The sequence below is a fragment of the Peromyscus maniculatus genome, chromosome 6 (genome assembly GCF_049852395.1).
Source record: "Peromyscus maniculatus bairdii isolate BWxNUB_F1_BW_parent chromosome 6, HU_Pman_BW_mat_3.1, whole genome shotgun sequence".
Classification (NCBI taxonomy): domain Eukaryota; kingdom Metazoa; phylum Chordata; class Mammalia; order Rodentia; family Cricetidae; genus Peromyscus; species Peromyscus maniculatus.
Genome location: NC_134857.1, coordinates 37,700,985 through 37,716,946, shown reverse-complemented (window position 1 = coordinate 37,716,946; position 15,962 = coordinate 37,700,985). Strand labels below are relative to the sequence as shown.

The 15,962-nt window shown below is 46.3% G+C and overlaps 1 protein-coding gene across 15 annotated transcripts in view; it reads right to left on the bottom strand.

Annotated features, from left to right (window-relative positions):
- Positions 1 to 11,563, bottom strand: part of Spart (spartin) — a 28,177-nt gene extending 16,614 nt beyond the window's left edge. For 2 of the 15 annotated variants that reach the window (XM_015996310.3, XM_076574094.1), the window contains exons 1-4: positions 11,418 to 11,537; positions 8,096 to 8,184; positions 5,925 to 6,733; positions 2,692 to 2,889 (exon numbers count right to left, since the gene is read on the bottom strand). In XM_015996310.3, coding sequence (XP_015851796.1) covers positions 2,692 to 2,889; positions 5,925 to 6,731 — 1,005 coding nt within the window. In that variant the 5' untranslated portion in view covers positions 6,732 to 6,733; positions 8,096 to 8,184; positions 11,418 to 11,537. Of the gene's footprint in view, positions 1 to 2,691; positions 2,896 to 5,924; positions 6,734 to 8,095; positions 8,186 to 8,374; positions 8,527 to 11,417 lie in introns of those variants that run through there. The other 13 variants (XM_076574093.1, XM_015996313.3, XM_015996318.3 and 10 more) reach the window with 13 other exon arrangements.
- Between the last annotated feature and the right edge of the window lie 4,399 nt (positions 11,564 to 15,962).

Below are 15,962 nucleotides of genomic sequence, written 5' to 3'. Positions count from 1 at the left end.
AGGACACTTCCTCCAGGTACACCACACCATGTGCGGTGACACACATGTCCAAGTACCAGTGTCTGACTGGACAGACAGCTAACTGTTGCTATGTTTTCCTTTGTGTGTGTGTGTGTGTGTGTGTGTGTGTGTGTGTGTGTGTGTGCACGTGTGTACACTTAGCCATGTGTCTAGCCATGTGTGCTCATGCCATGAAGCACATGTGACAGTCACAGGACAGTCTTGGGCGTCGGCCCTCACCCTCAAACCACTGTTGTTTGAGAGGGTCTCCTGAACGCTGTTTGGCCAGGCATGCCTTGGATTCCTGGAGCTCTTCCTGCCTCTACTCCCCTAGCTGGACAGGGCTGTGCTGCTGTGCCAGGATTACAGATGCCAGTGCTACTGTGTGCAGTTTTTAGCAGGTTCTGGGGTCCACTCTCCTGATCAGCCTCCCAGGGCAGGTGCTCTGTCTCTGAGCCACAACCCTAGACCTCGCTTTCTTCTATCTAAACTTCTGTCTCACTTCCTTACCAAACCTTAAACCCCTTGAGTTCTCTGGGTTATGCAATATGGCTGACAGTGAAGTTCAGAAGAAAAGGTATAAAAGACAACCGTTAGCAGTTGTTCATGTAAGTGACCTTTAAATCGGTATTGCTGCTTTGGGATCTAATTAATGCAATAATAACTCCGAGGAGATACAGCAAGATGAGAATGTGTTCAAAGGCAAGGAATGAACAAAGCTTGTATATGACTGCACTGGACTGTTGGAAGGGCCAAGTGTCTGCATTTAATGCCACAGGCACTGTGGTGGTACAAACTCTGCTGAGTGAGCCAAGTGCTCACATGTAAAAAATCAGAGCCAATACTCGTAATTTTCAACTGTGATTCCGCAACAGCACAGAAACAAAAAATCAAATAGAGCCAGCGTAAATTCATAGAGCAGCGTCTTACAACCGAGTCCACTTAGTTTCCCTCCTAAAGCCTGACGGTGAAGGCCCACAGACGTGGGGGCAAAGGCGTTCTGTTCTAGGCCTGTGAGCACCTATACATTACTCTGAGTTATGTTAGGGAAGGCAGGAAGACCCACTCTAAATGTGGGCAGCAGTATCCCATGAGCTGGGGTCCTGACTGAATAAAAAGGACAGGGGCCTGAGCATCAGCATTCACCCCTCTTTGCCTCCTGACTGTAGATGCCTCAGGCTCCCGCTGCCTCGGGCTCCCGCTGCCTCAGGCTCCCGCTGCCTCAGGCTCCCGCTGCTGTGCACACCCCAGCCCCATGACAGGTCACACTCTCCAAGTGTGAGCCACAGCAAACCTCCCTTCCTCCAGCTGCGTCTGTCAGGTGTTCTGTTGCAGCAACAAGTAACTAATAGAGCAAGTGAGCAGTAACGCTGGGAGGTGGCCAGATCCACTCAGCCATGTCCAACCTTCCCCAACGCCTCCCTGTGAACACAAGGCAGGGCCACACTACTCGGAGGTTATGTGTCACGGTAACACTAAGTTACTGCACACACATGCACGCGCACAAGCATACGCGCGCACACGCACATCTACATCCTTATATTCCCCTGTCCCTGCTCACGACATTCTGCTATTGAACACATTTTAACTGGTTAATCAAAGAACCCAAATACTTATGACTAAAGGGGAACAAAAGTGTACACTGCCATGCTGTCAACCAAATTTAGCTGCAAGTAATTGTCAATACTCAGTTTTCAAACACTAAAAAAAAAGGAAACTCCACCACACTTATTTAGCTCACTCCTTGGCTGACAGACAGGGCAAACGGGCTAAGTAAGGAGGCTTGCTGGATGTTTTTATGGTTTGCATGGGAAGTATCCCCCCAAAGGCTCCAGTGCTAAGGGCAAAGGCTGTGTCTGCAGTGGGTGGACCCTGGCACTCAGGGGGACTGGCCTAGGAGGGTGTTGACTTGAGTTGACGGAGTAATGTACTGACAGACAACGGGGCGGACTAGCGAGACCTGGTAGGAACTTGAAGGTAGGCCTAACTGGAGAAGAGGGCCTCTAGGGGATGTCCATTTGAAGGGTGACTCTAGTGCATGGCTTCTCCCTCTGTCTCTCTCTCTGCTTCATGGCTGACATGACATGAGCAGTGTTCCTTTGCCACGGCTAGGAAGTCTAGAAGTATGGTGTCTAAAAGTATGGTGCCAGCAGCCATGGACTAAAAACCCCTTGGAAGCATGAACTGAATAAATACTTCTTCCTCTGGTGACAAATTTAATATGCACAGGGACCACACATCACTTTCTATTTGGCCTTCATTCACCATGAGGATAAAGAACATTGTATCCACCAAAATCTCTCTTGAAATACCATTCATACATCTAACATGTCCCAATCTACTAAAGCAGAATTATCTTCAGAATTTTACGTTAGGCCAACCTCACTGTAAACAGTGGTGAACAGGCACCATTCACTGGGCATAACCACCTGCTAGCTGTCCAGTGAGAGCTTTAGTTCCCACCACTGCCCAGTGAGGTGGACGTTATCACTGACCCCATATTAGAGTGAGAAAACCACAGGCAGAGCAGCTGAGTGAACTGAACTCTAATGCCTACAATCTGAACAACCGATGGCAGACAACTCTCATCTCTACGTCATGAGGAAAAAAAAAAAAGATCTCCCTGAAGCTTATGGGTCTTTGAAAGCAGTGGTGCCCACGTTAGTCGGTTTCATCTAGGACCCAGGTTACCTGGAGCCGAAGGTCAGACATCTGCCTCAGCAGATCCTCAAACAGCTCCCTGTCATCTTCTGGGGGCTCAGATGACAGAACCACCCCCACAAAGCACCCCGCCGCTTGTAACATGGTGTCTGGAAACATGTAGGCTCCCACGGTGCACTTGAGAACCGGTGATCTATCGGGAACCAGAGGGTACAGCCAGTCACACACCTGGAAGTCAGAGAAACAGGCAATCAGCCAATGGCTCTCCGTGACATTGTGACATTAAAGGCAAACATGTCAGAGTTTGCTGCATTTTAAGGTTCTACAGACCCACCATCAGCAACCCCAACTTAAATAAACCATCTTTCCTGATCTTCCTGCACTAAAAGCCGATGCAAACGCTCCGCAACATAGTCCTACAGCTGGTGGCCTTCAGTGCCCCTGTGTTTGACTAGAGATGATGTCAGCTTTAGATAAAAGATGAGTAATGTAAACTGAGGGCCGATTATTCTAATTAGCTCCCTTTGTAGCACTCAATTATTTTCTAGTACAGTGTCTGATGATATCCATTATATACTCACAGCATTCTATCAAACTGGCTAGTTCTTTTCACTGTTAACTGGTAAATAAAACTATAAACCTGTACATATAACAGGTAACCAGTAATGTTTTGATGAAGTTAACCATCCTCAGAAAGCCATCGTCTCTTCATCGTGAACTCCAATCTTCTCTCAAAGCAAGTATTTATCCTATACCCTACACAAGCACAGATCCTGACTTACTTCGGATCCACTGATTAACCCTCTCCTCTCACCCCGTCGACTTCCCCACACATCCTGGGTTCTCGTAGCCATCATTCCACTCCCAGCCTTCAGATCATGCGACACCTGACTCTCTGTGTCTCTGTGTCTGGGTACTTTCACTTAACAGAAAGACCCCAGTTGCATCTGTGGTACACAGTACCCTACCATACACACGTACCACGTTTTCTTCATCCGTAGGAACAATTGGGTCATTTCCTTTGTGAAAATGGTGTATCTCAGTCATTTTACAACAAAAGCGGAGGCACAGCCAGGTCACTTAAGTTCTCAGCACTGACAACCAGGAAGTACGGCTTGCACCGGAGCACATACTTTGTGTCAGGTGCACAGAGCAATGGCTTAGGTTCTGCCTTGCCAAACGCAGAGAACCTGATGTGTCATACAGCAGAGCACTGTCTGCCACTAGGGACCGTGACACTAAATCCAAATGACACTGCAGTGCCACCTGGGGAGGTCACGTCGTCCCGACACTCAGACTTAAGCGCATATCCTGGCTATCCTAATCAGAGTTCCTAAGTGTACTCCTTTCTCGTGTATTACATCCCTAGCAAGTCTAACTGCCCCAACCTTAGAACACATCCACCATGAAGAAACCTGAGGAGGAGGATCAATCCACTGAGACAAAGGGAACTCAGAAACAGCACCCCCTTCCGGCCAGCGAAGAGAATGGCAAAGACCACACCCACCGCTCAAGACTGACCCCTGGGAAGGGCCTGACAAATTTAAAAAAACAACAACAACAACAACAACAAAAAAAAAACGGGTTTTCTTCTCTATCTCAAAAGCCATCAATGTTTACTATAGAAAATTCAAGTAGAATAGAACCAAGCTAACTAACTACAATGCTTTCTAAACTATGAAGTGATGCCAGGGAACTCGGAAACCATTTTTTAAAAAAGTAGTTACTTATTTAATATGTATTAGAAAATCTGCTTATTAAAAATAACCTTACTCTCATGTCCTAAATATGTTAATAATGATTTTTAGAGCATAGGAGATTTTTACCGAATTTCTAATAGATAGCTGTGTTACTACCTGTTTTTTGTTGTTGTTTTTTTTTTTTTAGTATAAATACATTCAGTAGACATTGACTCTTCAGAACACTGCTACAAACAGCTAACATGTGACTGACAGCCGATTAATTAAACGTGGGGTGCAATTCTACTTTCTATTTAGGACCCAAACACAAGGGATGTAAATTGTTGAGAACCAAACTGAATCAAGACAAGACAAAGAGCTGGTGGAGTCTGAGCATCTTCTCAGCTGAGATCCGCAGCCAAAGGCCATCTTTCTAATGCTCTCTTCCTTCACCTCCTGGGCCAAGGACCCCGAGGGCTCTATAGTGACTATGCAACACTGTTACCAGACCAGCAGAAACTCTCTGCAGCCCCTCCCTAACCTCAGTCATGAGCCTGCTCTCTCTAACCTCAGGCTTCCTCCTTAAGATAACTGAGTCATTCTTCTAGTCCAGTAATGAATCTTTGGACTGTGCCCCAAGAATGTTTTCCTCATCGCTGATTAGTTTCCAACTGTTGCTAACTGACTTTCAGGTTGGCTTCCATAAGAACAAGGGCAAAGCAGCATTAGAAGCACAGACAGCCAGTGTCTAGGTACTTTCCTTATCTGACTCTGGGCACAGGCAATGGCTTTGTTTAGACAGTGACTTCTCTTCAGCACAAACCCACTGATGTACACTGTGCCCCAGTTTTCAAGAGTCCATCTCCCAGCACCTACATGCAACCTTTCCACAGCAGATTGTTGCTGACTGTACCGGAGCAGACCCCACCCAGCCCACAGCAATGCCCCAACACACATTTTGCTTCACATTAGTCTTTACTCTTGGACCAACTGTATTCTGGTCAACCTCTCTGCAGTTCAGCCCTGTAGGCCAGAGCTTCTTAGCCTCAGCCTGACTGAGGTTTAGGGATGGATAATTTTCTTCTTGATGGGTTACTGTGTGGTCACTGAGCAATTTCTGTCTGCTCTAATACACCAGGACCACCACCCTTCAGCTGTAATGAAAACACTTTCAGACACTGTCAAAAATGATCCCCCAAGGGGCAAAACTGGCCCTGACTGAGTGGTTCTAGGCCAGTTCAGACCTCCAGGGGGGTCTTGGTAACATTTGTGGATATTCACAGGTACAAATTCTCATGATTCACATAAATTCCCTTTGAAATTTAAGTAACTACATTTCTTCTTCAGATAAAAAAAAATAGCTCTCTTAGGTCCTAAAATCAATCACAAATAAAACCAAGATCAAATTTTCTAACATTGAAAACAGAAGAAATCCCAGCAAACACAAACATGGATGTGTGCAGAACTCAGTAGACTCGTTTTTCTTCTGTTCTTATCCTGGATGCCTTACAAACATCAACGAATGCAAACGAGATGCTCTACCATGTCCTGGCTTATGCTCCCACGTTGCTTCAAAGAGCTTACCTGAAGAAACCCAGGAGGGCGGTTCAGAACCGTATCCAGAGAATTGTCCAGGAACCTCACGATGCGCAGGTACCCAGGGTATGACGGAGCACTAACCTCTCCCGCAGGGTTTACAAAAAAGATCTGCACACCATTTGGTATCAAAATCAGTTCGTCTGCGTCGAGCCCCAAGGTCTCGAGAGGGGGCGGCTGGGTATGGTTCCTGTAGAAGTCTTCTCCCACCGATGAAAACTCCCCCGAGTCTGTCCCATAGGAAACAGTGTAATGACCCTCGGCAGCCTGGGGGGTGTAGGCTGGGGGCGCTTCCGCGGGGCAGCTGGGCGAAGGTGAGGGCCCGGCAGAAGGCCCAGCACCAGTGGCCCCTGCAGCAGAGGTGCCCCCGTCCACTTCAGCATGCTGGGGGGCTGAACTAACCAACTCTGGCTCTGGGAACTTCTTGCATGTGTCTTTAGGAGGGAACTCTGGGTATAACTTGGGCACATCCTGAAGGTCATTCCGTAGAGATGTGGCAAGGCCCTTCTCTAGGATCTCTAGCCTGGTGCGGACGTTCTGAAGTGTTTCCTTCATTTTCTGCTGCATCTGTCGGGCAGACTCCCAGGCAGGGCCTGTGCACCCTGGCTCTGCGGCCGCGATGCTGATGCCCCTAAGCAGGTGTCCTATTCCTTGCTTGTAGTAGTTCTTTGCTTCGTCCTTCTGGCCTAACTCATCTGTGTTCAGTCCTTTATTAACAAACAAGAAGGCCTTCTCGTATGCTTCCTTGATGATCTTAATCTCAGCAGGTTCTCCATTTTCTGGCTCTCGCTCCATCTCTGCAAGACAAGAAACATCACCTGTCATTACCCAGCTAGCAGTTTGTGTATTTAGTCCTCTTTCCTACATGACTATATTTCAAGGACAGGGGCCTGCCCCACTGATCTTTGTCCTGTTCACTACTGCATTCCCAACCCTTCAGAGAAAGCATTCAGTAAGTACTTGACAGTTGATAAATGAATGTTCTTGGTCCTAAAATACTGTAAAGGGGGCTGGAGAGGTGAGTCAGAGTTCAGCTCTGCTCCATGGGATCTCTTTCCAATAGACTAACCCCAGGGCTGGGGAGGTGGATCCCTGGGGCTCACTGGCAGGCAAGTAGTCAATACTTGGTCAGCTCCAGATCCTATCTCAAACAAAAGAAAAACAAGGTGATGGCTCCTGAGAAACACCACCACCCACAGCTCACCTCTAAGGGGGGATAAATCTGTAAGATAAAAGATATGCATGTGCCCAAAAGGACACCTCCTCCAAAACTTAGCTTTTAGAAATCACACCTAAAATAGCTGGAAGGTAAACTATGGAGAGAGAAAAAGTTTATAAAATTAGAGCAAATGCCCAGAAAGGAGGGCATTGAAGTAACAGGATGAACGACAGGAGGTAAGAATAAAACAAGAACTTTGTCTAGAAGGCCCGGGGTGAATGACAACATGCTCGAACGGTTAGTTCAGCCCCCAGCATGCTGAAGCAGACCGGGGCACACTCGGCTGGAGGGGCCACACGGGCCACAGGTGCTTGCACACTGCATGCTCTCCTGTCTTCTCACTGGGCGAGTGGAACCCCAGGGCTGAAGATGGAATCCCCAGGGTGCTTCCAAAGTGACACATCAGACTGGAAGACACGTCAGAAAGCATTCAGGAAATAAAAACTGACAACGTCTGGTGTGTTCCTAAGTTTTAAGAAAGATTTCTACAACCCTGGGAGAATTCAAGATTTAAGTAGTAAAAATGAAAAATCAGAGATTAAAAAACAAGATAATTATTAACACCAGATAAAGCATGCCAAACAAAACCCATAAAGTAATCAGGGCATATTCTATTTTTCTTGGTGTCACAACATTGAAAATAGTGGATCTTGACGTTAGCAAAATGCTGCAGTAAGCCTTACTGAGAGGACAGGAAGATGGGTGGATGGAAAGTCTGTGTGCCAGGATGAAGGAGCTAAAACCTCTTTAGTGGGATTTTAACCTCCATGCCCAAGACTAAAAACCAAAAAGTAGCAATGTTAGTATACTGTTGAGAGATACAGAAACACCAAGAAATGGGTCAGAAAAGCAATCTAAGCTGCCTTTGGAAGGAAGAAGAGAGGTTGGCTTACAAAGATATTTAATTCTTTATGTACATGGTAAAAGTTGAATTACTTACTTTACAAAATAAATACAAGCCTTGCAGCAGCCTTGTCCAGAAGGATTACACTGTGGGCCACAAAATTAATTTTTATTTTCCAGGAACCACTAACAAAGTAAAAGGAAACAGGTGAAATATAATTGATAGCTTTTATTTATCTAATACAACCAAAGTGTTATTCCAAACAGTATAAAAGTGATTTGTGGAGTATCTGACTTTTGTGTCATGGCTTCCAGAGACAGCCTGGAAGTATTGTCTTCAGACAGTACTTCAAAGTTTATGTCCAGTCCAACATACCCACAGCAAATGCTCAATGCCCTCATCTGCTGGGCACTGTGGATTCCTTACAGCTTCTCAGGACAGGAGAGCAATCAAGGGACATTAGAGTGTCTCCATGGCTGTCTACACAATGAAGGCACCACAGACTTTAGTTGTCAGGCTTCACAGACCTGAAAAACAGAGGCCAAAAGCTGGCCTGATCACAGCAACTTCATGGTGGTGGGCAGAACACTCTCCGCCCCCAGTTCAGAAAACACCACATACAAGTGGCCACATGCAAAGCTATATTTGCCCTCCTCAGTGTCAGGACTGAAATGAAGCCCGCCCTGTCGCTGGAACTACCCTGTATGTCATCACAATGCTGCACGCTTCCACAGATCCCAACCACTTTCTCCTCCAGAAGCCACAGCACAAACGTTCTATAGTTCGTTTTCCTTGGGGCGCAAGGAGGCATGGACTCAGAAGTGTGCAACCTTCTAACAGCATCTTCTACACAGTGCTGAGCTGTATTCATGGCTGTCTGTCCTGGGCTGCGTGTGGTTTCTGGGCAGCAGGCTGGGCTCATGTGCTTAGAATAAAACACTGAACCAGGCAGTGTCCAGTCATATTCCTGAGGGAAACTGTCTACTCCATGTCCTGAGAAGATTGAAAAGTTGTTATTGATTTCATAATAATTTTAATTCTCCAAGTGTGGAACTAGAAATGTCTTCGGAATGCCGATTCCAAGTACTGAACAGTGCTTCATCAGCTTGATGGTCAAATCATCAAATCATGATGAACCAATACCTACTTCTAGATAACAATGGTGGACTTTTAACTTTTAAACATTTCTTATCTTTGAGCAAACAAATGTGTGTGTGAAATGTTGGCAGACACGTGCCCCAGGGCCTGGGGAGGTCAGAGGACAGTGTCGGGTGTGTGTCCTGGTCTTTCACCTTGTCGAAAACAGGGTCTCTTGCTTTTTCATTTTTTTCCCTGCCCCATAGAAGAGACTAGCTTCTGGGGAGTCTCTTGTCTCTGCCTCCCCTCCCCCAGTAGGAGGGCTGAGACGAGAGTTTTACACAGGTTTGGGGGGATTTGAACTCAGGTCCTCAGGCTTAGCTCTGTACCCACCGAGCCACCTCTTCAGCCCTTTTAAATATTCCAATAAAAGCCTTAAGAGGCACCTACTTCAAACAGCCTCATGTGTGTATGTATGTGGTTCACTTTGTACCAGCAGAAGTCAAAATCTGATTCAAAATACTTGGAAACTCAGTTCCATTCCACGACAGAAAAGGTTGCAAACAGTGGTGTTTAAGGGAACGGCCAGCAAGAGAAGTTCTGATGCCAGCGAGCCCGGTCTGTTACTGAAAAGGGGGGAGTGGAACGGCTCATCAATTTATACACCGACAAATTACATGCAGACATTAAAAGGGCACACGGTCATCGTGCAGTCTGACTTTTGAACCATTTTCATTTTTTAAAGACTTGTTTTTATTATTTTAATTACGCACACGTGGGGAGGGACAGGTATGTGCACCCGAGTGTCGGCACCCAGAGGCACTGGATCCCCTGAAGCTGGAGTTAGAGGCAGGTATAGCACAGCTATGGGCCCTGGGCACTGAACCTGGGCCCTCTGCACATGAAGCACCTGTCACCTGCTGAGCCATGGCGCCAGCCCCATTGTTCTGTTGTTTTTTTAAATGAAATATGGAATGATGAAATAAAGCTAATTAACTTACTCCTCACCCCAGATACATGCCATTAAAAAAATGAAAACCGTTGAGACTCAGTCTCACTGATGTGCACAATATTTCATGACTAGCTACAGTCAGTAGACTGTACTAAGATCCACAGACTACATCACTTACGCCTATCCAGGTTGGGGAACGTGGCGGACTGATACTCTGGGTGGGTTTCTATTCGACTCCTGTACCATCCTACCCAATTCTGGCTTGCTAGGGAACTGTGCGGTTCAGAAAGCACTGCGCATGGGCAGCACACCACATTCCACATTAGTACAGGGGTTTCCTGTTTCAAACAAGTCCTCCACAGCCATCATTCAAGACAATCGGGAAAGAGAAGGAAACAAGAGCAGTTCCCCGTCTCGGAACTAAGACCACTCCTCACTGCCCTATATTACTCGTTCAATTGCTTCTGTAAATTTTTAAGACAGTTGCTAATTTCTTAGATATCCGAGGGTCATTTTTATCGAGATAAAAGTTACACAATAAAAACTAGAAGGCAAAACCGTTAAGTGTATAATACAACAAAGCAAACCTCGGGGATGATCAAGAAATACCACAACCACAGGAGTAACAGCGCCAGCCCTGCACTAACGCAATAATGCAGCGTCACAAACCCGTGTGCACTGCCAGAGGAAACTTTTTCCAGTTACGAAGTTAGGTCGCAGGGGTCCCCAGAGACGCTGGATGCCAGTAACCTGTGTATCCCAATGAGCAAAACCCCGCATCATTCATTTCCAGTGCTGTGGCTCCTGGAGCTACCTGCCCACCCTTGGGCAAGCTGTAGGCCCTGGGGATCGAGAAAGCCAGTGGGGTTTGGAGAGAGAGAACCGTGGAGGACGCACACTAGGGATGAGCAGGGAAGGGATGGGAGGACTCGAACCAGGGATTCGCAGGAAGCAGGTATAGGAGGACTCACACCGAGAACACTCGAGGATCAGGAGTGGGAGGATCCACCCCATGGATGAGAGGGGACTCTGAGAACCAGGACCGGGGGGGGGGGGGGGACACGCTGGGACCAGGGATGGGAGGACCCGCAGCAGGGATGCGCGGCGTCCTGGGGCGGGGAGGATCTAGGACCTGAGCGCCGCTCCCGGGGCCAGCACTGTGGGAGGTGCGGGGAGGGCGAAGGCTCCTTCAGTACTAGCTGGAATACCCTCCGCGGGACTTCTGGAAACTTCTCGCCCGCGAGGCGCGGGCCGCGGCCCCCCAGAGTCTGCAGCGTAGGTATCCCCGGGCTAGTCCCGGCTCACAAAGCCCCGCGTGACGCCCTCGGTGTCCGGCCCCGCCCACGCGTCACCACCCCCGCGCCGAGCTGAGCTTTTGCCCACTCTGACCTTCCAGAAGGCGCACGGCAGGCCAGCGGTCCGCCCCGAGCCCGAGAGCCTACCGAGAGCGCGCGGGTTCTGGTCCGACACCCTCCGGCCTCCGCCAGGCCCAGGCCACGTCGGAGCGCGCCTGCGCACTCCCGACCGGCCGCCCTGGGGCCGCTGAAGGGGCCCCGCAGAGCCACAGGCGATGACAGCCTCTGGCCGCCAGGGGGAGCCCTGGGTCGAGCACGGAGGACCTGGAGAACAAGCGTCGGCTGGAGCCTGGGACCCTCTACCTGACCTGTCAGGGAAAGTGTTAAATCTGTGGCACAGAAAAAAACAAAAAACAAAAAACAAAAAACAAAAAAAAAAACCAAACAAACAAAAAACAGGCCTGGGACTGGAGAGATGGCTCAGCTGCGAAGAAGAAAAAGAAGGGGTCATTATTTCTTATTTGTATCTATAATGCATAAAGAACACACTTCAATAATTTATAAAAGCAACAATTAAAAGTGAATAAAGGATTTGAGTAGATATTTCTTCAGACAAGACATGCAGACCACCAGAAAATGCATCAAAAGAGGGTCAATAATACCATGAGTCTTCAGGTTAGCTCAATTCAGAATGTGTGACTGACTTCTGGCTCATTAGAATGCCTGTAATCAAAATATAGGCAGTAACGGGTTTGGCAGATGGTTTTGCAGCCCTCCTTCATTACTGGTGGGAATGTTAAGTAACCCAACACAGCACAGCAAGTCTACCTGTAGCACGAATCTTAAAAGGTCTTATTAATAAAAACAAACCTGGAGCCAGATACTGGGGTCAACGCTGGAAGATCTGAGAAGCAGAACAAGCCACAGCCGCCTCACCTCGCAATTCCTTAGTTGATCCTATTTCCTCAGACTGGAAGCCTCTGAGTCCTTGTCCAAATGGATCTCAGCTGAACTGCTTCTCGAAAGCCTGAAAGTTTAACCAGGCTCTAGTTCCTGGTCCTCATGCCTTTTATACCTTTCTGCTTTCTGACATCACTTCCTGGGATTAAAGGCGTGAGTCACCATGCCTGGCTATTTACTCACAGAGATCCAAATGGATCTCTGACTCTGGAATGCTAAAATTAAAGGTGTGAGTGCCACCGTTTTGTGGTGTCTGTTCTGTTCTCTGACCCCAGACAAGTTTATTAGGGTGCACGACATATTGGGGAACTCATTATCTACCCCTAGTTAGAACTGTGCAGACAAGTATTTGTTTATCTTGGTTCAAATAATTGAGGGGTTATTATAAAACTCCTTTTACTCTGTTGACACCACCGGCAATCACCTGGATAGAGTCTCACAGAGGGATGGTCTGTGTTAGGTTAGATGTGTGGGGTGTCTTAGGTTAACTGAAGTGGGATGACCCAGCCCACTGTGGGCAGCACCATTCCCTAGACAGGGAGTCCTGAAAGCGGAGACATTGTGCTGAGCCCAAGCAGGCAGCCAAGTGAGCAGGCATGCATGCGTTTCTCTCTGCTCTTGACTGTAGATGGGATACAGGTAGCCGTTTGAAGTTCCTGCTTCCTCCCTCACGACAACGAACTGTAACCTGGAATAGTGAGCTGAACCAACCCCCTCTCTCCCCTAAGTTGCTCTTTGTTGGAATATTTTCTCACAGCAACAAACGGCACTAGAACACACTTCTATTTATTTTATTTAAATGAAGCAGGCAGGATTTTATAAAAGCATCCTGCCTCAGTTCTTTGAACTGCTTCCAAATTATATGCTCCAAATCACTTTACGATGTCATATCCACATTTTGTTTTTTTTTAATGCAATAAATCCATTACTTTAGGCAATAAAAAATTAGAATCACTTGACTGTAAAACTACTCGCTACCAGCTAATTATATTTATTCACACACTCAGTTTCTAGGAGCTACAAGAAAGATGGACAGTTCGGAGTGGTTGTGACCTGGTATTTCCAGCATGCCATGTTGAAATTAATGTCTTCATCCTCTCGTGGCATCTAGAAGGAGGAAGCACCCACACACCGCAGCCATCTTCATAACCACCTAGCTCCAGCAACAGATAAAGAGGCAGGGGGAGAGACGCTGAGACCCGTCCTCTTTGGGGAGGGTAACCCTCCAACTACTGGCCATGGAAGCCTCTTCTTGGCTGTAAGAGTCTGGGGCAGTTTCCACCTCAGGGACCTGGAGTGAGAGAGGGAGACAGAGGGAAAGGGAAGGTGAGGCAGAGAGGAGGGAGGGAGGGAGACAAAGACTGGATTCAGATTTCAAAAACTTCTGCTCTTCTTATTGAGTGATAGATTTTTTAAAAGAGATTTTTCTTCATTCACTGAATGCTCTTAAGAAATTTTTAAAGACTTCGATTTTAAAAATTCCATTTTTTTTTTCTGGGAGTCTACCGAGCGCCCCCCCCCCCAAAGAAAATTCCAGTATCCTGGATTTTAATGACTTCAATGAAAAATGTGTAGCAAATCCAAAATTGAGGTAAAAGTTTCATCTTAGGCTTTCTCCTAATCAACTTTGGTCAATTTGATTGCTCTGATAAATATTACCTTCCTATTTTAAACGCTCAGCATGAATGTATTACCTGGCTAGCCATGAGGGTTCCTACTTTGCACAGGGTCCTTCTAAGCCAGCTCCCGATATGTGCTCTGTAGTCATATGTATTTTGGTAAAATCCATGGGCTCTCACCAGGTAAAACCACTGACTCCCCATTTGACTTCCTTTCTTGTCCTCACTGTCGAAAAGGACATGGGTATTCGGGGATATGAATAAGAAGTTAAGTTGGATATATCTATTTTTTATTTTTTTAGATAAATTTGTGTTCACTCTGGCCTCTGTGTATGGCTAAGCTATTGCTAGCCATAGTGGTGAAACACTGACTTCTAGGACTATTCTAACTACCGACTGCAGGCTCAGTTTACCCTGCGTAACCCTGATATAAGGACACTGTCCAGGGGCCACACTGCTCTTTCATTATATTGCATCATGCAAGTCAAGTATCTCTCATCCAAAATATGAGAGCAGAAATACCTCAGGTTTCATGTGTTTTAAAATTCAGAATATTTGTATAGATATGATGAGGTATTATGGAGATGATGAGACCTAAATTTAAATAAAATTTATTTATATTTCTTATATAACGTACACACATAGGCTGAAGGTAATTTTATGCAGTTTTAGTGAGTTTACGTCTTAACTGTCACCTCACAGATAAAGTCAAGGGAGGAAGTTTACCGCGTGCACCGTGGCACTAAAAACTTTCTGGTCCTGGAACATTCCAGTCTCCCAGGTGAGGGATGAATAACATTACTGCACAGATTTCAGCACCATGTGGGTGGAGCAGAGGCAAGGACTGAACCGTATTGGACCAACAAATGGTCTAAGGAGAATGAGTCCAGTTGGCAGGCTGGGGGAAATATAAGCGGGGGTAGTGGTCTTTTCATCAGCACCTTGTCAAGCCCTCTGTTAGTAGTAAGAACTGTTGTGAGGAGACGGCTTAGTGGGTAAGAGCATTTGCTGAACAAACAAGAAGACAGGAGTTTGAATCCCCAGCATGGATATAATAGGCCAATAGTGGCCACACCATGGCACCTCAGGGGGAGGATTGCCTGGGCTTGCTGAGATTGTCTCACTCCAGGCTCAGTGAGAAACCTTGTCTCAATAATGTTGAAGATCATAGAGCAGGGCACTAAGTGTCTTCCTCCAGCCTCTGCAATTCATAACACACACACACACACACACACACACACACACACACACACACGAGCTAATAATAATTAACTCAGAATTATCTATATTAAATTATGAAGCTAAAACAAATGTTCCTGAATTCTGTAAATAGTCTTGACAAACAACACTAAAGGAGATGAATTTTGTTTACTCATATATTCTCTCTGGAAACCTTACAAAGTTTCGTAATGAGGATTACTAAAAGGAAGTTTGTTTAGACCAATTAAATTCAGTAGTGCTCATTTGAGCAAAACAAGCTGCTTTGGGAAACAGAGCTACAGCGGTTTCTGGGAAATCCAACATGATCTGAAGGTACTTACAGAAAAAATGAAAGGCAGCCTAGAGCAATCGGAAGAGCTCAGCTGAGTCCACCAGCCACTTGGTTACAATTTAACTTGTTGGTTGCAGCTTAATTAGTTAATTAGTTACAGGGCCTTTTGCAACCCAGCAAGACCAACTTTCTGAAAAACTAAATTTGGACCAGTATTACTTTCCCAAACCAAGCAGAAGTATCTGACTGTTTCATTTCATGTTCCAGGGGGCTGGAAAGACAGCTGTGTTTTAAGAGCATTGGCTGCTCTTACAGAGGGCATAGATTCAGTTCCCAACACCCTCGTGGTGGCTTACAACCAATCTCTAACACCGTTCCAGGAGATCCGCCGCCCTCTTCTGGCCTCCATGGGTACTGCACATAGGAGGTGCATATATATATATATATATATATATATATATATATATATATATATATATATATATATATATATATATATATATATATATATATATATTCAGGCAAAAGAACCATACACATGAAATAAAAATAAATATATCTTTTACTT